This window comes from Dipodomys merriami, unplaced genomic scaffold (assembly GCF_024711535.1).
Source record: "Dipodomys merriami isolate MVZ:Mamm:240054 unplaced genomic scaffold, mDipMer1.0.p SCAF_137, whole genome shotgun sequence".
NCBI classification, from domain to species: Eukaryota; Metazoa; Chordata; class Mammalia; order Rodentia; family Heteromyidae; genus Dipodomys; species Dipodomys merriami.
In genome coordinates this window covers 1,756,373-1,778,481 of record NW_027202682.1, presented here as the reverse complement: position 1 = coordinate 1,778,481, position 22,109 = coordinate 1,756,373, and the positions used below count along the sequence as shown (strand labels likewise).

Sequence of the window (22,109 nt, the reverse complement as noted above, 5' to 3'; positions counted from 1 at the left end):
CCAAAAGGAAAATCAGAGGCGTAAACCCAACTTGCTGTGGAAGGCAAAATCAAGATAGGGCCAGCCGCCAGTGGTTCACACCCATAATCCTAGCTACTTAAGAAACTGAGATCTGAGGATCGTGTTTCAAAACCTGCCTAGAGCAGGAAGGTCAGTGAAACTCTTATCTTCAATTAACTAACCACCAGAAAGTGGTGCTGTAGCTCAAAGTGATAAAGTGCTAGCTTCGAGCAAAAAAGCTCAAGACATTCCTCAGGCCCTGAGTTCAAACCCCTTGACTGAAGGAAAAACAAAAAACCCAGAAATCCAAGCTAGCCTAGGACATCAATCAGAGGACCAGAACAATGCTCAGATATGTAAATAAATAAATGATAGGATACACAGCCACGGTGGTGACATCAGGAAATCTTGAACTCAATGAAACTGCTGAAAACAAACTCACTGACATTAGCAAAAGACCCACTGTGTGCACAAGAGAATGCTCTCACTGGGTCAAGCAAGGCCTCGAGAGACACAGAATGGTCAGCAGAGGAGGATGGGGGACACCAGAGGGCTCTGCTCCGTAGTCAGGTGGGGACATGGCATTGTCTTCTCTGAAAATTACAGTAATGTAACGTATTCCATGGAGAGAAAAGGAAGTGACCTGGACAAAGGAGTGGTGAAGATAGTGACTGTCAAAGGCACAGGTGGAGGACTAGCAAGGTGGTGACAGCTGTCCTAGTTACCCTGTTCAGGAAGTATAGTATCTGAAGGGGAGGATCAGAAGTTAGTCTAAGAGCGAGAAGCGGAAGCTCCAGGACACTGCAGGAATGCAGGGCATGGCCGTCCCAAGCCAGAACTAAGCAGGGGAGAAAACAGCCTCATCGGGATGAAATCTGACCAGTAGGCACTGGGCACGTCCCTGGGAAGCAAGTCCTGGGCTAAGTGCATGAGGACAGTGCAGAGAGATGACCTAAGGGCACTCCCCAGCAAAAGCCACCCTTGTCTGGTGGCCCTGAGGCGGACGCCACCACATACTCACCGTTGTCGAAGTCAATGTACTTGGTGATCTTGTGCCAGGTGCGGTAGTAGAAGTGCCGGACCTGTTCTTTGTTCTTCACCATGCTTGCTGGCTTCCCCTTTTTCTTGTACTTCAGAGCAATGTTGTTCTGAATAGCTTCAAAGTCCTTCCCATGCTAGAAAAAAAGCCCATGATAAAGAGTAGCAGTTAAAATAAAAGAGGCTCATTATTTCAAGACACAGTGGCACTCGCCTCTAACTGCAGATATCTGGAAGCTGAAGTAGGAGGATGTGCAAACAATCAAGAGTTCAGGCCAGGAAGTGGCACTGTGGCTTAAGGTGGAAGAGCACCAGTCTTGAACAAAAGAGCTCAAGGACAGCATCTAGGCCCTGAATTCAAGCCATACAAGGGACCAGAAGAATGAAAAAAAAAAAAAAAGAGTTGAGGCCAGCCAGACTCTGGTGTCTCACACCTGTAACCTTACCTACTACGGAGACTGAGATCTGAGGATCATGGTTCAAAGCCAGCCCAGCAGGAAAGTCTTATCTCCAATTAACTAACAGAAAACCGAAAGTGGAGCTGTGGCTCAAAGAGCTAGAACTCAAGCGAAGGAGCTTAGGGACAGCACACATGCCCTGAGTTCAAGTCCCACAAGAAGCAACAACAAAAACAACAACAACAACAGAGTTCAGTCAAGGCAACACAGTGAGACATGATCCCATCTTAAAAAACAAGAGGCAAGCCGGGTGCCTGTAATTCTAGCTACTCAGGAGACTGAGACCTGAGGATTGTGGTTCAAAGCCAGCCCGGGCAGGAAAGTCTGTGAGACTCTTATCTCCAATAAACCACCAGAAAACGGAAGTGGCGCTGTGGCTCAAGTGGTAGAGCGCTCACCTTGAGCTGAGAGCTAAGGGACAACCTATGACCAACAAAAACAAACAAACAAGTGGCATTACACAAGAGTTCTAGAGAGGCACAACAGTAAGACCAGAAGAGGACAATCACAGGAGAGAACCACAAAGGCGCAATGCGCCCCAGCACCTCTTCACACGTGTATAAAATAATATACAAACTGAGACGAGCTTCAAAGATATGGAAACAAAACATTTTTTGTAATTTATCTTTTTCGGATGATTTTGTATTATTTACCTTATACACAGTGTGTTCACTTGCACACCTGAGGGAGGGCGGGGGAGGGCCCAGAATCTGAGGGAAAAGGTGACCAAGTACATTAGAGGGGCGCACGGGCTGCCCTGGACAGTGATGAAAGTAACCTGTGCAGCTCGTGGGTAGAGATGGAGAACAGATGACACTACGTAAAAGGAAATGTACTTATGACTGGCATATGTAAAGGTGACGCTGTTATACGTCACCTATAAAACAAAAAAAGAGGCACATAAAACATGAAAGGCAAAGCTAGATCTGAAATACCTCCTTCCACGTCTGGCTCAGAGGCCATCTCTTCCCAAACCACTTTCAACTTAGACAGGGGACAGTGGAAGCAGAGGCCACACCAGGATGGCCCAGCACCTGGGGCTCTGCCTCCTGAAACCAACTATATACCTTACAGTCAACCCCATAGATGCCTGCTGGAGTAATTCCCTGAAGGGCAGGGCTGGCTCTGCACATCTGGCAAGACTCTGGTGTTCTACTCTCTCTCCACTGCCCATCTGGCTTAGAAGGCGCTCCTGTTTCCTCTGCATTTAGTGCTGCTCTGGGCGAGGGCTCTGCTGGAAGCCCAAGCAGAAGTGAGTTGCACCAAAAAGGCAGTGAAGGGCTAGGTGTGCGCCCAGCGATGGACCCTGTGGTCAGCAGACACAAGACTCTAGGCTCCTCTCACAATAACAAGGGTTGGGGAACCAAACCTTCATCAGTACCGCAGAAACAATGTTCCTCAGGGTGGAGGTCTGCGCTCCACCACAGTCCCACAGCTCAAGATTTCATTTCCCACACTCCCCCCCAAACAATGAGCCGCAAGAGAGGCCCCATCAAAGTCAGACACATAAAATGTCAGGCATAAAGCAGGTATACTTTACTCACATGCTCTTTTACTGTGAGATACAAAGTACCAGTAATAGACAGTAATAGACCAGTAATAGTTTTCTGGAAAACTAAAAACATTACTTCCCAGAAAATGAAATAAGGCTCTGAAAGTGCAGCTCAAGCAGCTTTGTCTAGCAGGCTTGAGTTCAAACCCCAGTAGCATCAAAATAAAAATAAGTAAGAGTTGGGCGTCAGTGGCTCATGCCTGTAATCCTATCTACTAAGGAGGCTGAGATCTGAGGATTGCGGTTCAAAGCCAGCCCAGGCAGGAAAGTCCGTGAGACTCTTATTTCCAATAAACCACTAGAAAACCGGAAGTGGTGCTGTGGCTCAAGTGGTAGAGCACTTGCCTTGAGCTGAAGGACAAATCCCCATGGCCGACCAAAAAAAAAAAAAAAAAACATTGAGGCCGTGAGCCAGTGGCTCACGCCTGTAATCCTAACTACTCAAGAGGCTGAGATCTGAGAATCGTGGGTCAAAGCCAGCCTGGGCAAGAAACTCCGAGACTCATCTCAAATAAACTACTCAGAAAATCGGAAGTGGCGCTGTGGCTCAAGTGGTAGAGTGCCCCATTACTGACCCCCCCCCCAAAAAAAACCCACCCCTGGCTCACCCCTGTAATCCTAGATCCTCAGGAGGCTGAGATCTAAGGATCACAGTTCAAAGCCAGACCAAGGAGTCAATAAGACTCTTATGTCGAATTAACCAGAAAAAAAAAAAGAAAAAGCCAGAAACAGAGTGGTGGCTCTAACTGTAAAGGTGGCTCAAATTGTACAGTGCTAGCCTTCAGTGAAAAAGCTCAAGGACAGAGCCCAGCCCGAGTTCAAGCCCTATGAATTGTGCGCTCCCATGCATGCATGCACGCACGCATGCACGCACGCACGCACAAAGAACACTTTTGGATTTGTCTAGATGATTTCACATCTATCCAAAGTCTCATCTCTTTTCAGGGACAAAGAGATTACTGGCAGGCAGATCAGTGATGTCCGCCTGGGAGGCAACTTCAGAAGGAACATTATCAGTGGTGGGTCAAGTCTGCTGTCCCCTTTAGCTATGTCTTTCCTATCTCTATGTAAACAATTTATGGCTTACATTTCAGAGTTACTGAATTTGTTTCCTAGACTTGGCTCTCACCTATAATCCTAGCTACTCAAGAGGCTGAGATCTGAGGATTGTGGTTCAAAGCTGGCCAGGGTAGGAAAGTATAAGACTGTTATCTCTAATAAATCACCAGAAAACCGCAAAACTGTTATCTCCAATAAAGCACCAGAAACCCGGAAGTGGCACTGTGGCTCAAAGTGGCAGAGCACTAGCCTTGAGGAAAGAGAGCTCAGTAACAGCACGTAGGCCCCAAGTTCAAGCCCCATGCTGACACATGTGTCGTCCCCCCCCCCCCCCCCCCCCCGGCAAAAAAAGGAAAAGGCTTATTAACTGAGTAACCTATTCCCGATTCCACACACCAAGGAAATCACGTAAGGATTGTGCACAAAGATGTTCACTGTTGCATTATTCCTATCGACAACATCTGGAAGGGTGGCACTGACCAGCATGGAGAACAGTTAAGTGGTGTTGGGACTGGCCAGTCTCAAGGGACACTCCCCGTCTGCTGTGACTACTTGACTCTGCCACTGGATCAAGCCAGACACGACACACAAAGAGAGGGGGCACGCTGTGTGCCGGTGTAACTCTACAGATCAGGCAGTGTACACACAGGTCAGTTTGTCTATACCTGAAATAGAGCATTTATAAGCATTAATAAAAAAGCTGAGCAGCGGGCAGGAGTGTGGCCGCCTCACTGGACAACGGGTCTGGACAGTTACTTCTTAATTTGTAGAACTTTATCTGGCTCAGGTTAGCTGCGGTGTCTTCTGTTACTCATCGGCTACTCTGATGGTATCCACTTGGGCATCCTTACTCAAGCCCTCCCCTCCCCCCCTTCAGCCCACTCAGCAGCCAGGGAAAGGCAGAACCAGCAGTGTATTTGTGAAACAGTGAGAACCTTGGGACAAAACAAAAGTGTCACTGAAATTTATCGTACCAGTCACTCTCCTGTCCCACAAGAGGAAACAGGAGGCCAAAGTTGGAGCTAAAGAAATGCCTATCTACCCCACCACTGTTGGGGCCACCTGACGAATCCTGCTCACCCAGCAGCCGTGGGGCAGGAGATGCGGGGAACAGACAAGGTGGGAGGGAGGACTCAGGAAGGACGGCCGCACCGGCCAGCCCTTCTCAAACCGACGACGTACCTCATACAGTCCCTCGAAGAAAGTGTTCTTGTCCTCTGTGCTCCATGACTCCCACTGCCGCCGCACCTTCTTGCCTTCTTCCTTCTCAGCCCCTGAGGGCCCTAAGTTCCGGGAGGAAGAGCGCGAGCCCCCCGCAGGGGGGGCAGGGGCAACCCCAGACACGCTTCCAGATGACGACGCACCACTGTCCGCTCCTTGGAGAGAAAGGACTATACAGTAACCTCTTCAGAAAGAGGGGGCAGGGCAGGCAGGGGCAGGGGGAAGCGGGGGTAGGGGGGAAGCAGGGGCAGGGGGAAGCGGGGGCAGGGGCACACTGCCCACCATCTCACTGCAGCTAATCCACCAGGAACGCCAGCATGTAACACTCAGAGAAAATGAGTCTCTCACAACAGAAGCCTGAACTGAGCAGATGATTCTTAAGCTATTTTAACAGTAAGGAGGACAGAGACCACATGTACTTTCTGAGCAGCACAGCAATGCTGCGCATTTGATGTTTAATTTGACATTCATACTCACAGAGGGTGCAGAGACCTATCCCCTTGGCAAAGCTGATACTGTATTTCACAGTCTCTTCTACCATCTTTTCAAATAAAGAAGTGAACTTCAAGAACATTTGTGTGTGCAAAACATGGCCTTCATTTAGACACACCAGTACATCAGACTATAAACCATTTAAAGCCAGTGGATCTATAATGTTAGAAGTATTCTTGGTGCATATCCAGACTGGGGTTTTTAAGCACTGTGAAGTTCCCAAGTCCTCATACAGTACCAGCCCCTAATCTGGACGTCCTTCCAGGCAATACACATAACACCTAACAGCTAACATATAATACAGGGAAGCCTGGAGGGGAAAGGGAGGTCACAGATGTTCTTCTGACCTCCTGACTTCCTTCCTCCGGTAAGGATAAGGTAAGACCATGAAATACTAAGAAATCTTCCAACGATGAAACAACTTTTCAACAAAGGTTAAAAAAAGAAAAGTAAAAAATTCAGTCATATGTAGTAGCTCAAGCCTGTAATCCTAGCTATTTGAGAAGCAGAGATCAGGGGATTATGATTCAAGGTCAGCCTGAAATAAAGAAATTTGCAAGATTCCATCTCAGTCCATGGCTGGACATTTCCCAGTCACTGGAGAAGCATACTGGCTGGGCGCTGTGACCCGTGTCTGTCCTCCCCAGAGGTACAAGAAAGCACAGGTAAGCCAGGCCCCGGTGGCTCACGCCTATCATCCTAGCTACTCAGGAGGCTGAGATCTGAGAATCATGGTTCAAAGCCAGCCCCGGCAGGAGAGTCTGTGAGACTCTTATCTCCAATAAACCACTAGAAAACCAGAAGTGGTGCTGTGGCTCAAGCAGTAGAGCGCTCACCTTGAGCTGAGGGATAGTGCCCAAGCCCAGAGTTCAAGCCCCACAACCAAAAAAAAAAAAAAGCACAAGTAGCAAGATTAGAGCCAGGCTGGCCAGGCATAAGGCAAGCCCTTACTTTGAAAATAACCAGCTGGATGCCAGTGGCTCAGGCCAGTCATCCTAGCTACTCAGGAGGCTGAGATATATGGATCACAGTTCAAAGCCAGTCCAGGCAGGAAAGTCCCTGAGACTCTTACCTCCCATAAGCCACTCAGAAAACCGGAAGTGGCACTGTGGCTCAAGTGATAGAGCACTTGCCTTGAGCTGAAGAGCTGAGGGACAGCGCTCAGGCCCAGAGTTCAAGCTCCATGACAGATGAAAAAGAAAAGAAAAAAAGAAAATAACCAATGCAAAATGGCTGGGATTGTGGCTCAAATGGTACAGTACCTGACTATTAAGAATGAGGCCCTAAGTTCAAATTCCCACCAAAAAAAAAAAGCTCTAAATATCAAACTATCTGTGCACTATGTGTGCACTGAGCCGCAAATTCCTCATGAAGGACTGTTTGAGAAAGGGTTGCTCAGTCACTCTGCATCACCCACCCATGATATAGAGTTTTAACGTCATTTCAGGTTTCACAACAAATACTCATGAACTCTCTCCTCCTGTGCCAGCTTGCCAACCAGCCCTTGACCGTTTAGCTTAACTTCAACAGTCTTGTCTTCTGTGCATGTAAGAAAGAACACACAGCTTAAGTCAGATGCCATGATAAGTTAGGGAGATTTCACTGAAACATAGCATTGGTAAATCTGATGAGCATGAATCATAAATGAAAACAGAATGGAAGTATATCTGAACTGACCACAGGGGCAAAGGCCAGGGTAACTCACACTTGGAGACATGAAATGAACCTGTACTAGTAAAACTGACTTTGATGGGGCCCTGAAGTGGCAAACAACTCCTCAAAGTGACCAGATAACCTTTCCACTGACTAGCAGTCAGCTGAGAGATGGCTAAGTCCTTCTTTCTGATGTTTCCTAAGCAATATTTCTTCTGCAGAGGAAATTAAAGCAAGCTGGATATCCAAAGAAAGGAAATCACCCATGTAATCATCCCAGCATTCTAGACCTCAAAGGTACTGTGAAAGTAGAGTAGATTCACATACTTCAGAGAAAAGCGCAGTCCATCTGATCTACTCCAGGAACTTCAGATGAGGACATGGCTTCCTTGCTTAGCTCAAGCAGTATAAAAATAGAAGAGGCCCAAAGACAAAGATACTCTGGTGGACCATAAAGGAAACTATCTAGAAAAAGTTACCCTCAGTTTGGCAGGGGGTGGGGGGGGGGTGGCCTAGGATAGTAACCAAGAGGAAGAGCAAAAGCAAAGGATAAAGGGAGAAAAGAAATACAAGAGATGGAAGACAATTTTAATTCTTTCCAGGTGGGGGTGTGAGAAGTCCAACCAAAGAGAGTCAAAGACAAGCTTCAGCTGGGCACTGGCGGCTCACGCCTGTCATCCTAGCTATTCAGGATGCTGAGATCTGAGGATCATGGTTCAAAACCAGCCTAGGCAGGAAAAGTCCATGAGGCTTTTATCTCTCATTAACCATCAGAAAGCGAGAAGTGGTGCTGTGGCCCAAGTGGCAGAGTACTCGCCTTGAGCTGAAGAGCTGTGGGACACAGCACCCAGGCAGAGTTTGAGCCCCATGACCAACCAAAAAAAAAAAAAAAGACCAACTCCAAGGGCATTTCTGGGTCCACAGAGAGGTTTGAATTCACACGCATGGTAAGAAGCCAAGCACCTAAGAAGCCTGGGGGCAGTGGCTCCTCGGCGAAGAGACAGCGCCTTGCTCTCCCAGTGAGCGGGAGCCTTGACAGCACATGCTCGATGGCAGTCAGGGCTACGGCCCCGGATACTTCACTGGACTCCTCCTGCCTGTCACTGACCCCACACCCGCACACCCCAGGCTCCGGATGCACAGGACAAACCCCTTCCTCCCAGTCCACGTCCACCTCAGTCCTAGCTGTCCCATGGCCCCGTGCTTCACCCCACAAAGCTGTCACAAGAAGTCCAACAGCCTCTCAGCTCTCCCACACCACTACCCTATGGCAGGCCACTGTCACAGCGCTCACCTGAGGAAAGCAGGCATGTGGCCTTGGTCTGCCTGCCTGCCTGCCTGCCATCTTGGGAAGACAAAAGCACTTTGGCTTCCATCTACAGCCACCCAGTACCCAGCAGGCTTGGGAATACAGAACCTTATTTCAACTCCAAAACACTAGGTTTTTCTCATCCTTACAAAAGCCTAGATTGTTCTCATCCTTCAATGCAGATTTACTGCTCAGATGTTTTGTACAGGTGGGGAAATTGAGGCAAGGCTGCTAGGCAGCACAAACCAAGCCTGACCCCGTCCTCCCGCTGCAAACCTACCTCCCTGCACCAAGTGGGAGAGCTCCCCAGCAGCGCGCCACCCTGTTCTTCAGCATCTGCTTCTTCATTAAACACAAGGCTAGAATGCAGGGTCTTGGGATGAATACTTGTTCTTAAGATTTCTCCCCTACTTACTGAAGATGAGGAAATTCAGAGGTTAAATAACTTTCCCAAACCACATAGCTGTTGAATAGCAGAAATTAGGAATTTGGAAGATTTCTACCTCTTGGAAAATCAGCCAGGTGCTGATGGCTCACACAGGTAATTCTACTCAAGAGGCTGAGATCTGAGGGCTGAGGTTTGAAGCCAGCCTGGGCAGTAGAGCTAGTGAGACTCTTATCTCCAACTAACTACCATAAAAGCTGGAAGTGGTGCTGGCCTTCAGCACAAAAGCTCAGAGACAGCGCCCAGGCCGAGCTGAAGCCCCAGGATGGGCACCAAACAAAAATAGAAAGCAAGAAAGAGAAAGCAAGAGAAAGTGCGGCACGCATGTGCACACAAGAGAGAAGGAAAGAGAGAGAGAGACACCAAACTCTGTGCCTCTTATTTTATTTATTTATTTATTTTGTCAGCCGTGGGGCTTGACCTCTGGGCTTGGGTGATGTCCCTCAGCTCTTCAGCTCAAGGCAAGAGCTCTACCGCTTGAGCCACAGTGCCACTTCGGGTTTTCTAGTGGTTTACTGGAGATAAGAGACTCATGGTCTTTCCTGCATGGGCTGGCCTTGAACGATGATCCTCAGATCTCAGCCTCCTGAGTAGCTAGGATTATAGGTGTGAGCCACCAGCTCCTGGATATATATTATTTTTCTTTACTTGTAAAGCGAAGGTAACAAAATGTCATGATTTGACAATGCTGGGAAAATTTATGTCATCTTCAAAAAATTTCTGTATTTCAAAGTGTGAAGTAACTTGTATTTTAAGGAAAAATAGAGACATAAGAGGCTGAAATTTGGTAAGGTGGTTATGTTGTTATTAAGACTACGAAGAACTAAACACAAACAAATAAATGCTCAGAGTATCATGGTTCCAAACCAGCCCAGGCAGAAAAGTCCTCAAGATTCTAACTCCAATAACAAGCAAAAAGCTAAGATGGAGTTGTGGCTCAAGCAGTAAAGCACCAGCTGTGAGCAAGTCACAAATGAGCAAACCCGCCAAGTGGGAGTATGAGGCTCAGCGGTCAAGCGCCAGTACAAGTTTATACATACCAAAACAAAAACAAAGGGCTAGGACAGCGGCTCAGCGGTCAAGCGCCAGTACAAGTTTATACATACCAAAACAAAAACAAGGGGCTGGGAAGGCGGCTCAGTGGTAGAGGCTCGCCTTGCACGCAGGAGGCCCTGGGTGCCATTCCTCAGCACCACATACTCAGAAAATGCTGAAAGTGGCGCTGTGGTTCAAAAGTGGTAGAGTGGTAGCCTTGAGCTGGAGAGCTGAGGGACAGCGCACAGGCCAGAGTTCAGGCCCCAGGGCTGACCAAAAAAAAAAAAAAAGTCTACTCTTAAAGACTCAGAGTAATAAAGCAGAGGTGTGTGGACAAAGCCGGATAAGAAAGGCCTCCATCTTCTCCCCAAGTCCTTTGCTACCAATGTCCAGGAGGACTGAGATTGGCAAGGAAGGCAGCAACTGAAGGAGCTGTCACTCCCAACAGTCAATGTCCGTATGTGAAAATGGAACTAGTAAGCGGAGGGCCTGGGGAGGGTTGAGGCAGATGTGGGGGTGACAGAAGAGGTAAGACCCATCAACGCTCTGTACTCATAAGCAGGCATGTAGTGCTGAGACCCCTTTACACAAGTATTATATAAGTATTTAAAGATAACAAAACAACAAATAAATTTAACAAACCGAAACCAACAAAAAGATTAGGAAAAAAAGCTGCTAGTGCCTCAACCGTGAGCTTTTCCCGTGGAAGTTTGTTGCAAAGTAAAAAAATGCTCGTTTCTTTTTGACCCCTCCCTGTTTAGCCACTCCAAGTGGAGATTTCCAGTCCACAGGAAAGAGATCCTCCACAGAACCAGTTCTAGAGACTGGCTGGACAACATACACAGACCTGCAGTCACGCCTGGCCTTCTCTCCTGTGGAGGACGAAAGTACCATTCTCTCTGAAGCCTGACGGGGAATGTCCAGGGAACAGTAAAGTGCATCAAAGGGTCTGCAGGGTCCGCAGAGCCTCTCATGGGGAGGGCCTATCACAAGGAGCCCTCAGCAGGAAGCTCAGGGCTTCCACAGCAGAGTGCTCAACGCAAAGGAGACAACACTCCCCACTTCCCTCCAGAGAAAGCCTTTACAGCTTAGCTTGCTACAACTGGAAAAGAGAAGTCACAAGAAGCACAACTAACACATCTTATTAATACTAAATACTACACAATGAAAAGTCAATCTCGGCTCTAAGCTACCCAGGGGGCAAGAATCATGATCAGAAGCATCAATAACCCACCAAGTCAACCAGAAACCTGTTCCACCTGGGTAAGCCTCCCAACTGTAAAAACAAAGCACACCTCCCTCCCTCCACTGCCCTGTCAAAACCCACCTGGACATCAAGACCCCGCGACCCTCCTTGATGTTCAGGGGGTAGCGCTTCTGTCAGTGCCTTTACACCAACATTTCTTCCCAGCAACCCCAGCTGAAGGCCACAGCAGGGGCCCCCATCCCTTCTTTCATAGGTTTTGGGGGGGGGGGGGCGACAGAGACACACCTCTGATGGAAAAGCAAACTCAAAAGCAAAGTGCAGTAGGAGGACCTGGGAGATGGGAGGTGTGGGGAACCAGGGGGCATCCGGGTCCAAGCCAAGGAGTTTGCGTGCGTGAGGGCAGACCTGAGGTCAAGTGTAGTGGTAACTAGCAGAGAAGGTACTTTTTAAAAAAAAATAAAAGTCAAGGCTATGATACAAATTCAGAGTTTTCCTAACCCATTAGCGATTTTCACACCAGAATTACTTGTACATGAGGCAAGTTTTAATTTCTGAAACAAGCAAGGTTACCTCACACTTAAATCTTTAAGCAAGACTATTTACATCAAAACTTGTCACTGAGTTACTAATCCCAGGGAATTCAGGGTTCCACCCCCTTCAATTTTGAATAGCAGTGAGTTTAATGGGACACACTGGCAAAATGGATCCTCTTTTTTTTGGGGGGGGGGGGTCTGGTCATGGGGCCTGAACACTGGGCCTGGGCGCTGTCCCTCAACTCTTCAGCTCAAGGCTAGCTCTCTACCCCTTGAGCCACAGCGCCACTTCTGGCTTTTTTCTTTTTGCTTATGTGGTGCTAAGGAATTGGACCCAGGGCCTCACGCATGCAAGGCAAGCGCTCTACCACTGAGCCACCTTCCCAGCCCCAAGGTATTCTCTTTTTATAACCACCATTACCATGAGTAAATTTAATGTTGTCCAAGGAACTAAGTGAAAGATTTTTTCCCCATACAGAACACACCAGGAATCAGTGAGATATTTGCTGTTTTTAAAAAGTGCTGCAAACTTGGCTCGAAACAAAAGAATTTAAGAGCAGTTTACCTCACGGTTAAGAAAAGAGCAGAATGCAGACGAGGAAGTATGAGCACATGGAACACATGACATGCATCTTACTTATTCCCACAGTGGGGACCCCGGAGCCCCAGTCCAGCAGTCACATCCTCAACCTAGGATGAGCACACCAGAGCGTGGCCTCAAGTGGGGCCACGGGGTAGGGTGGAGAGGAAGCAAACGTCTGCGCACCAACCAGGACTGGGTTGACACTGCAGGAGTCCCTTCCCTGCGCCCTTGGTACTTTCCAAGCCAAGAACACCTGAGTGTTGGGACAATGAACCGGTCCACTCCTGTGGTTGCTGGTCATTCTTTTTGGGTTTCTTACCAGTTTCCTCCCCTGTAGTTTTCAAAGCAGGTTCCTTTGTTGCACTCCCAGCCCCTGACAGTTTGGGGACCCGCAGAGCAGGTACTTTCTCCCCCCATCCCTAAGCTATTGTTTGTAGTTTTACGTGGCCATCTGAGAAAAGTCAGCAGCGACCCTGTGCGCTGTGGACATCTATCGGACTGGCCCAAAGGAAGGGCACGACCTGGCCCCTCGCCCGGCACCCACACAGCAGGCAGCGCCTCGGGGAAGGGCGGAGGGGACGCGGCCCTCGCCGGGGGCCGTCCCGGGCGGGGGTCCGCGGCTGCAGGGCCGCGGCCCGGGGGTGCCTACCTTTCCCGCGGGGCCCCGAGCTGGCGCCACCGCTGCCCACGGCGCAGGGCGCGTCCTTCCGGGGCCTCTTGCTCTGGGGCCGCACGCTGGACCGGAGGAAGTGGTGCTGGTCCTGGGAGCTGCCCTGTGGCGGGGACGAGGCCGGCGCCGCGGCGGGGCCCGCGGGGGCGCCGCCGGCCCGCGGGGTCGCGCCGTCTCTCTTTGTGCCGCTGCCGTCCTCGGCCGCGTCCGCGCCGCCGGGCCCCTCGACGTCCAGCGACTCCTCATCGGCTGCCCGCTTGCCCAGCTTCTTGAGCCCGTCCTCCCCGCTGCCGGAGTCGCCCAACTTCACTGTCATCCTGCGGCGGGAGAGGCGAGGGGCGGTGAGAGGCGCGGGCAGAAGTTTACCGCCGGCCTCCCAACATGGCGGCCGTTGTTTGTTCCAGCGCCGCCCGCCGGCCCGCCGGGGCCCGCACGGCGCCGGCCCCGGCCCTCACCCCGGCCCGCCCGGCCCCGCGCCGGCCCGGCCCGCGCCGCCGGCCCCGCCGCCCCCCCCCCCCGCCCGGCCGGCCGCCCCGGGCGCGGCGGATCGGCAGCCCGACCCCGCCGGGCGTCCGGCCCGCCTCAGCCCCCACCCCGGGGGCCGCCGTCCCGCCGCCCACCCCGCGGGGCCCGGCCTGCCCTCCTCGCTCCCGCGCCGCACGCAGCTGCCCGGCCCTCGCCCGCGGCCCGTCCTCCCCGCCCGAGACGCGCGGGGTCCCGACGCGCACCTGCCCCGCGCAACGGCCCGCGCCGGCCGCGGAGCCCCGGCCGGCAACGCGGAGGCTCGGGCTGCGCGGCGCGGGACCCGCCCGGGGGGCGGACCGCAAAGCTTGAGCCACAAAGAGCCTGTTGCGCGGAACGGGCTGGGGACACCCGGGAAAGGGTCGGCCCGGCCACGCCCGGGCCGGGGCGCGAGGAGCCCGAGGGACAGACGCCCGCGACCCGCGGCCGCGGCGCGAAGTGTCCGCAACCAAAGGCCAGGCGGGCGGCCTGGGGCGGAGGGACCCCCGCCCGGGGAGGACCGCAGGGGCGAGCGTGGACCGGGCCGCGCCCGTCCCCACTCACCGGGGAGACCCGCACGCGACCCCGCGACGGGAACCGACTCGGCACCGCGGCGGAGGCCCGGCGGCCGGGGTCCCTCCGCAAAGACCCGGACCGGGGCAGAAAGGCACAGCGGCGCCGCGACTCCGGGGCGAACGGCCACGAAACGGGGTTCGCCCTCTGCTCAGAGGACGGGGTCGCTCCGAACCCCGACTCGACCGAGTAGGAGCGCTGACCGTGTGTGTTCCAGACCACCACGGAGAACCGACGACGCACACCCGGGCCGGGGCAGACCCCACGGCTCCCGACCCCGGGCTCGCTCAGCCCAACTCACTTCCACCGACCCGAGCGCCAGGTCCCCAGACGCCTGCTCCTGGGGCCCGCGGTGGGGGCGCCCGGGACCCTCCTCCCGCGACCCGGCCGACACGGGAGGCGCTCGCCCGTGCGCCAGGCCGCGTCCCGGCGGCGGCGGCTCGGGCGGGAGTCCGTCACTTCCTGAAGGTGGGAGGCGCCGGGACGGCGGGCCGCGGCCCCGCTCCACACTCTCCGTGCCGCTCCCGGGTGGGAGAAGCGCGCACCCCCCCGAGGGACGGGACGGCTCGGCGGCACGCGGCGCGACCCCTCAGCCCCGCGGGCCCCGTGCGCACCGCGCCCCCCCCCGCGGGCCCCCGCGCCGCGCGGCCTCCCCGGCCGACTTCCGAACGCAGGCTGCGGTCACCTTTTTCATCCACGCCCCGCCGCAGCCTGGCTTCCCGGGCCCCCAGGCCTCCGCGGGCGCCCGCAGAACTGGCCGGGCCGGGCAGCTGCGGCCAGGCCGCGACGCCGGGCGGATGGCCGCGGACCGGCCGCAGTCACCGAGAAATGTGGGCCCCGCACGTCCGGCTTTGCGAGCTGGCTCGCGGCTGACGGGGCCCCGGTCGCCCAGACCGCCGCTGCTCGGCCGCGGAGGCCCGGACCGCCGATCGCAGCACAGTTCCGGCTGCCGCTGCCGCCGGAGACACCGAGACGGCTCCGGGGCGGGGCGGGGCGGGCGTCCCGGACGGGGGCGAGCACGCAGGAGCTTTCCGGCGGACGCGCCCCCCAGGGCGAGCTACCATTGGCCCAGGGCGGGCGAGCGCGCTCTCACGCACGGGATTCGGGGACGGCTCGCGACGCCAGGCGTGTTGTGACTCCGTCCCCGCGCCCGTGCGTCGATTCTGATTGGTAAACCGACAGCCAATGGGCTCAGCACCCTGGCTGCGATTGGCTGCCGCCGTGTTGACGGATGCGTGAGAAGTCGCCGCTTCAACGCGGCGTCTTGAATCGCGCGCGAACCCGGGTGGGGAGCGGGTGAGAGGCTTCGCACGCCGCGGTGTGGCGTGTCACTTTTTTCCCTCCCCTCATCATGGCGTTGAGGGAGTTCTTGAAACTAGTGTTTACCAGACTGAGGTTTGAAAACTAGGGTCCCCCCCTGCAGGCGAGGCCAGCGCCCCTCAGCCCTCTGGCCCGCCGGCGCGGACGTGCCGTCGCCGCGTCTGCTGTCCGGCACCTCACCGGCCGTTGGCGGACTGGACGCCGCGGCCTCGAGGCTGGGCCTGCGGCTCGCTCGCCAGAGGCGCGGGCGCGGCCTGATGGGCCCAGGGCGCGCCGCGAGAGAACGGCGCTGACCGGGCCCCGGATGTCCCGGCCTCGGGTCGCGGCTCGGCGCCAGAACTAGGCCGCCGGTGGGCAGCAGGGACCTGGGGCGGGTGAGGGAAGCCCGGAGAGAGCGCCGGGGAGCCGGACGCCGCTAGGGCCGCGCAGCGGGAGCTGAGGAGGAACCACCGCCGCCGGGCTCCGGGGCGGGGCCGCGCCTGGGAGGCGCGTCGGACGCGGCCGGCCGCCTTCGGCTCTTTCCGCCTTGTCGCGCGGCGTTGTCGGGGCAACGCGGGCCGCGCCGTGGTCCCTCCCCAGGTGAGTGCCCCGGGCCCGCGCCGAGTCCGAGGGGGGCTGGGGACGGGCCTGCAGAGGTCACGGCTGGGCCGGGGTCCCGCCGGGGTGGAGGCTGGAGGCCGGCCCGCGGGACTCGGGCCTGCCGAGGCCGGGGAGGACGGGAACCGGGCCTCGGGTTCCTCCTCCGTGGCGAGTGTGGCTCCCGAAGTCACTCCCCACCAGTCTCAGGCACCCCGACCGGCACCAGTTGCTGTTGGGGCGGGGGGGGGGGTGCTGTGGACGGATATGTGTGGAGCGGTCAGCACCACCCCTGGGCACTGGAAGGAAGCGGGGTAGGGGAACCCTGGAGCAGGGGACGCTGCACCGCTCCCCCGCCCCACCCCGCCTGCTCTTCAGACGTCAGATAGGTGCCCAGAGCCGTCCTAGAGGGCTAGACAGAGGGTGGCCACTGGTGTCCGCCCCCGAAAGCCTATGTTGGAACCCATCCTTGAGTCCCTGACATTGTCATCGAGAAGTAACCCGCTGAGCGCAGCATTCTTCCCAAAAAGCCGATTTAAGGGACACATTTAGGCCCTAAAGATGAAGATGAGGGGAGTCAAGCAAATAGAATAGTGAAATGCTTTTCCTTTTCCCCTGAGTTCTGTATTTGCCAGTTTTCGGTGGAAGAGTGTTTCCTGGGGACGTTAATAGAATGCCACTGATTAAGTTCTTGTAGTAAATCAGTTTCGTCTTTCCTACAGCTGCTTTGGCTTTTGTTTCTGATTTCTCCAACAAGGAAATATTTCTGTTCTATATACCACTTGGGAGTTGGAACTAGACAACATCCTTGAAGTTTTATGCTTTCTGTAAAGGACAGGAATGCTCTTTTTTTGGGGGGAGGGGAGACCCTCTTGTGGGCAGTTTGCTTTAAAGGCAGCTATAGAAATTGAAATCGTCCTTACTACTGGAATAAAAGTTATCAAGAATCGTATTTGTAGTCTGGGCTTTTGTGCTAGCTTATTTGCTCTCATACTCTCCATCCTCTGCTGATATGCACTTTATTTTTCATCATATCCAAAGTCATTTCATATTCAATTGCTTCTCATTTTTGTTTTTCTCTGTTAACTCTTCCAAACAAAGTTGTCTTCTAAATAGTTATTCAAAGGAGCTATTTTAAGCTGCCAAATGTATCATGATGGTAAGTTTGCTTCCTTTTTGTAATTTTAATGTATCTCTCCCTAGTTGATTTTCTTTTCTTTCTTTTTTAATTCTCTCTGCCCCTTAGGTTTCAGCCCTGCCTAGGCCTGTGTTTTGTCATGGCCCTCTATTTTGATCACCGAATCCAAGCCCCAGATGCAGCTGGGTCTCCGTCCCACATCAGTTGGCACCCTGTCCACCCATTCCTGGCAGTGGCCTCCACTGGCACAATGTCAGGAGGAAGTGTGGACATCTACCTGGAACAAGTGAGTCCCTGGAGCTACATTGCTGACTGTAGTAGCTTCTGGTTCTTGTATTTCCTTTGTTCTTGAGTAGGGTGTGGCTGGGGGAAGATATATTAGATTTGCTTTGCTCTAGTTTTTCCCTCATCCATTCTCATCTAGGTTCATATTCCAATATCATGAATTCTGTGGTTTGGGGACAGTTCCTTTACCACTGCCATTTAGGTTTGGGTACATGATTAGAAATGTTTAAGACAGGTTCCACAGTCAATTAGTGGTTAATTTCTATGGTCTGTGGATACTTAGCCCTTGTCTTGTCAGTTCTAGCTCTGCCTTCCACTTCGCATTACCATTTGAAGCTGGAGTAGTTTACTGTGGTTGAATTAACATCTTACTATAAACTGGGTGACTTAAAGCATAGAAGTTCATTCTCTCTCACAGCTGTGAAGACCAGAAGTCTGGGCTGGGAAGGTGGCTCAGGGGTAGAGGGCTTGCCTTGCATGCATGAGGCCCTGGGTTCCATTCCTCAGCACCACATAAGCAAAAAGAAAAAAGCCAGAAGTGGTGCTGTGACTCAAGTGGTAGAGCGCTAGCCTTGAGCTGAAGAGCTGAGGGACAGCGCCCAGGCCCAGAGTTCAGGCCCCACGACTGGACCAAAAAAAAAAAAAAAAAAGACCAAAAGTCTAACATCAGGTATTGGTAGGGCCATGGTCTCTCTGAAGTCTGTCTTGTGACCTCTTAGCTTCTATTCTATTATTGCCATCAGCCCTTGGTGTTCTTGAATTTTTTTTTTTTTTTGGTTGCTCATGGGGCTTGAACTCTGAGCCTAGACGCTGTCCCTCACCTCTTCAGCTCAAGGCTAGAACTCTACCACTTGAACCACAGTGCCACTTCCAGTTTTCTGAGTGGTTTATTGGAGATTGGAGTCTCACGGACTTTCCTGCCCAGGGCTGGCTTTGAACACTGATCCTCAGATCTCAACTTCCTGAGTAGCTAGGATTAAAGGTGTGAGCCACCAGCACCAGGCATGAAATTTAGCTGCATCTTTGAGCTTCTTGTTGATGTTAGAGGCAGAGACTCTTGTTGTTGTTGTTGTTGTTGTTGTTTCTTTTTCTGATCCTGGGGCTTGAGCTCAGGGCCTGGGCTCTGTCCCTTAGCCTCTGTATGTTCAAGCCTCATGCTCTACGACTTCAGCCACAGCACCCTTCTGGCTTTTTCTATTTATGTGTTACTAAGGAATTGAACCCAGGGATTCATTCATGCTAGACAAGCACTGTACAACTAAGCTACATTCCCAGAGGCAGAAATTGTTTAAGTAGCCACCAATATCTATAATATGGAATTTTTCTTCTCACCCAACATAGGGTGAGCCTGTGCCAGACACACACATCGAGAGGTCCTTCCGGGTGGCTTCCTTTTGTTGGCACCCAACACGGCTGGTCCTGGCAATCGGCTGGGAGACTGGAGAAGTGATAGTATTTAACAAGCAGGACAAGGAACAGCACACAGTGCCCACAACACACAGTGCCGACATCACCATCCTCAGCTGGAGCACCAGTGGGAGCTGCCTGGTGTCTGGTGACAGGGTAAGCACATTCAGTCTCCATCTCCCACCATGCTCTTAAGGATGCACCAGGCAAAACATGCTTAAGGCCAGGCGCCCAGATAGAGCTGATCTTGTCAGATATCATTTCAAATTGTTTTACTTTATCTCAGAAGCAAATCTTAAAATTGTCCTTCTAAGATCACGTTCTATGGTCAATGTATGTCCATAATGTTAAAAACATACTTTGCTAGGAAATTGCATTTATAAAGATGTCTGAAAGTCCCAGATACCATGAGTTTTTTAAAATGTTATTTATTTATTTATTTATTTTGCATGTACATCCTTGGGCTTGACCTCAGTGTATAGATGCTGTCCCTGAGCTTCTTTTGCTCAGAGCTAGCATTCTACCACTTGAGTCACAGCTCCACTTCTGGCTTTTTTAGTAGATTATTGCAGATAAGAATCTTGAGGAAGCTGTGAACCTGTGTAGCAAACTTAAGACCGGGCAAAGGCTAGAGTGTCCAGATTCGTAGTATAAAAGAGAAGCCGGGTACTGGTGGCTCACGCCTGTAATCCTAGCTACTCAGGAGGCTGAGATCTGAGGATCATGGTTCAAAGCCAGCCCTGGCAGTAGAAACCGTGAGACTCCTATCTCCAATAAACCACCAGAAAACCGGAAGTGGCGCTGTAGCACAAGTGGTAGAGCTTTCGCCTTGAGCTGAAGAGCTGAGGGACAGCGCTCAGGCCCAGAGTTCAAGCCCCACAACCGACCAAAAAAAAAAAAAAAAAAGAATCTTGAGGACTGGGCTGGGAAGGTGGCTCAGTGGTAGAGCGCTTGCCTTTCATGCATGAGTCCCTGAGTTCAATTCCTCAGCACCACATAAGCAGAAAAAGCCAGAAGTGGCACTGTGATTCAAATAGTAGAGCACAAGCCTTAAGCTGAAGAGCTAAGAGAGCTGAGAGACAGTGCTCAAGCCCAAAGTTCAGGCCCCACAACTGACAAAAAAAAGAATCTCAAGGACTTCCCTGCCCAGGCTGGCTTTGAACCTCAGATCTCAGCCTCCTGAGTAACTAGGAATATAGGCACATACTACCAGCCCTAACTTTAAATACAATTTTTAAAAATGATTTATTGCTGGGTGCCAGTGGCCTCACACCTGTAATCCTAGCTACTCAGGAGGCTGAGATCTGAGGATCATAGTTCAAAGCCAGCCTGGGCAGTAAAGTCCATAAGACTCTTTTTTTTTTTTTTTTTTTTGTTGGTCGTGGGGCTTGAACTCTGGGCCTGGGCAATGTCCCTCAGCTCTTCAGCTCAAGGCAAGTGCTCTACCACTTGAGCTACAGCGCCACTTCCGGTTTTCTGGTGGTTTATTGGAGATAGGAGTCTCACGGTCTTTCTTGCCCGGGCTGGCTTTGAACCGCGATCCTCAGATCTCAGCCTCCTGAGTAGCTAGGATTACAGGTGTGAGCCACCAGCGCCCGGCTCCATAAGACTCTTAACTCCAATTAACTACCAGAAAACCGGAGGTGGCACTGTGGTTCAAGTGATAGAGCACTCACCTTGACCTGAAGAGCTGAGGGACAGCACCTAGGCCCAGAGTTCAAGCCCCATGACCAACCAAAAAGAAAAGAAAAAAAGATTTATTAAAAGAGGTCTGAAGGGGCTGGGAAGGTGGCTCAGTGGTAGAGTACTTATCTTGCATTCATGAGGCCCTGGGTTCAATTCCTCAGCACCACATAAGCAAGAAAAAAAGCCGGAAGTGGTGCTGTGGCTCAAGTGGTAGAGCAGTAGCCTTGAGCTGAAGAGCTGAGGGACAGTGCCCAGGCCTAGAGTTCAGGCTCTATGACCAACAAAAATATAAATAAATAAATAAATAAGAGCTGGAAATGTGGTTTAGTGGTACAGTGCCTAGTATGCCTGAAGAAGCCCTGGGTTCAATACCACATAAACAGAAAAAGTCAGAAATGGTGATGTGGCTAGCCTTGAATAAAAAAAGCTCAGGGACAGTGCCTAGGCCCTGAGTTTTTTTGCCCGGACTGACAAAAAAAAAAATTTTTTAAAGGATTTAAGAGTGAAGTGTGGACATTAGTTAATAATAATGTAATATCAATTTATTCTAAAAATTCTAAAAATGTACCATAATTATTGTACACTTGTACAAATTATAAAAAATGTACTAATACTATTTGTAATGTAATGATAGGGAAAACTGGCTATCATAAGTGGAAATTTCACTGTTTTTAGTAACTGGAATCTAGTCCGAAATTAACAGTGCATTATAAAGAGCTGAACAAATAATACTTGCTATCTCCAAGTGATAAAAGGAGGTGCAGAGAAGAGTTTCTGATTTGTTTTTCTTTTGAATAGTTTTTATTCCATGGTACACATGTAATTGTTCCATAATTTTTTTTTCTTTTTCTTTATTTTTTTACCGGTCCTGAGGCTTGAACTCAGAGCCTGGGCTATATCCCATAGCCTCTTTGTGCTCAAGATAGTGCTCTACCACTTGAGCCAGAGCACCACTTCTGGCTTTTACTGAGTAGTTTATTGGAGATAAGAGTCTCAGATCAGAGATAACAAGTTTCGACAAGAAATGTACTTCTTACCTTAGTTATGTAACTGTAGCCCCTCTGTACATCACCTTGACAGTAAAAGGGGAAGGAAAAAAACTCAGAAGCCAGTGCCTGCTGGCTATAATCCTAGCTACTCAGGAGGCTGAGATCTGAGGATCTCAGTTCAGAGCCAGCCTGGACAGAAAAGTCTATGAACAAGAAGAAAGTCTCACAGACTTTTCTGCCCCAGGAAGGCTTTGAACTGCAATCCACTGATCTCAGCCTCCTGAGTAGCTAGGATTACAGGATTGAGCCACTGACGCCTAGCTCTAATTTCTTTTTTTTACTTATTTATTTTTTATTTCTTAGTTTTTGGGTCCGGTCG

The 22,109-nt window shown here is 51.8% G+C and overlaps 2 protein-coding genes across 6 annotated transcripts in view; one reads left to right on the top strand and one right to left on the bottom strand.

Annotated features, from left to right (window-relative positions):
• Positions 1–15,297, bottom strand: part of LOC138825413 (protein cramped-like) — a 48,871-nt gene extending 33,574 nt beyond the window's left edge. Inside the window, exons 1-4 of one of the 3 annotated variants that reach the window (XM_070019927.1) lie at positions 15,015–15,297; positions 13,235–13,572; positions 5,290–5,483; positions 1,022–1,175 (exon numbers count right to left, since the gene is read on the bottom strand). In XM_070019927.1, coding sequence (XP_069876028.1) covers positions 1,022–1,175; positions 5,290–5,483; positions 13,235–13,571 — 685 coding nt within the window. In that variant the 5' untranslated portion in view covers position 13,572; positions 15,015–15,297. Of the gene's footprint in view, positions 1–1,021; positions 1,176–5,289; positions 5,484–13,234; positions 13,573–15,014 lie in introns of those variants that run through there. The other 2 variants (XM_070019926.1, XM_070019928.1) reach the window with 2 other exon arrangements.
• Positions 15,298–15,882: 585 nt separating this feature from the next.
• The window catches only part of LOC138825410 (intraflagellar transport protein 140 homolog), a 58,974-nt gene continuing 52,747 nt past the window's right edge, over positions 15,883–22,109 (top strand). Inside the window, exons 1-3 of one of the 3 annotated variants that reach the window (XM_070019920.1) lie at positions 15,883–16,228; positions 17,472–17,649; positions 18,990–19,211. In XM_070019920.1, the coding sequence (XP_069876021.1) occupies positions 17,503–17,649; positions 18,990–19,211 (369 nt within the window). In that variant the 5' untranslated portion in view covers positions 15,883–16,228; positions 17,472–17,502. The remainder of the gene's footprint in view (positions 16,229–17,471; positions 17,650–18,989; positions 19,212–22,109) is intronic. The other 2 variants (XM_070019918.1, XM_070019919.1) reach the window with 2 other exon arrangements.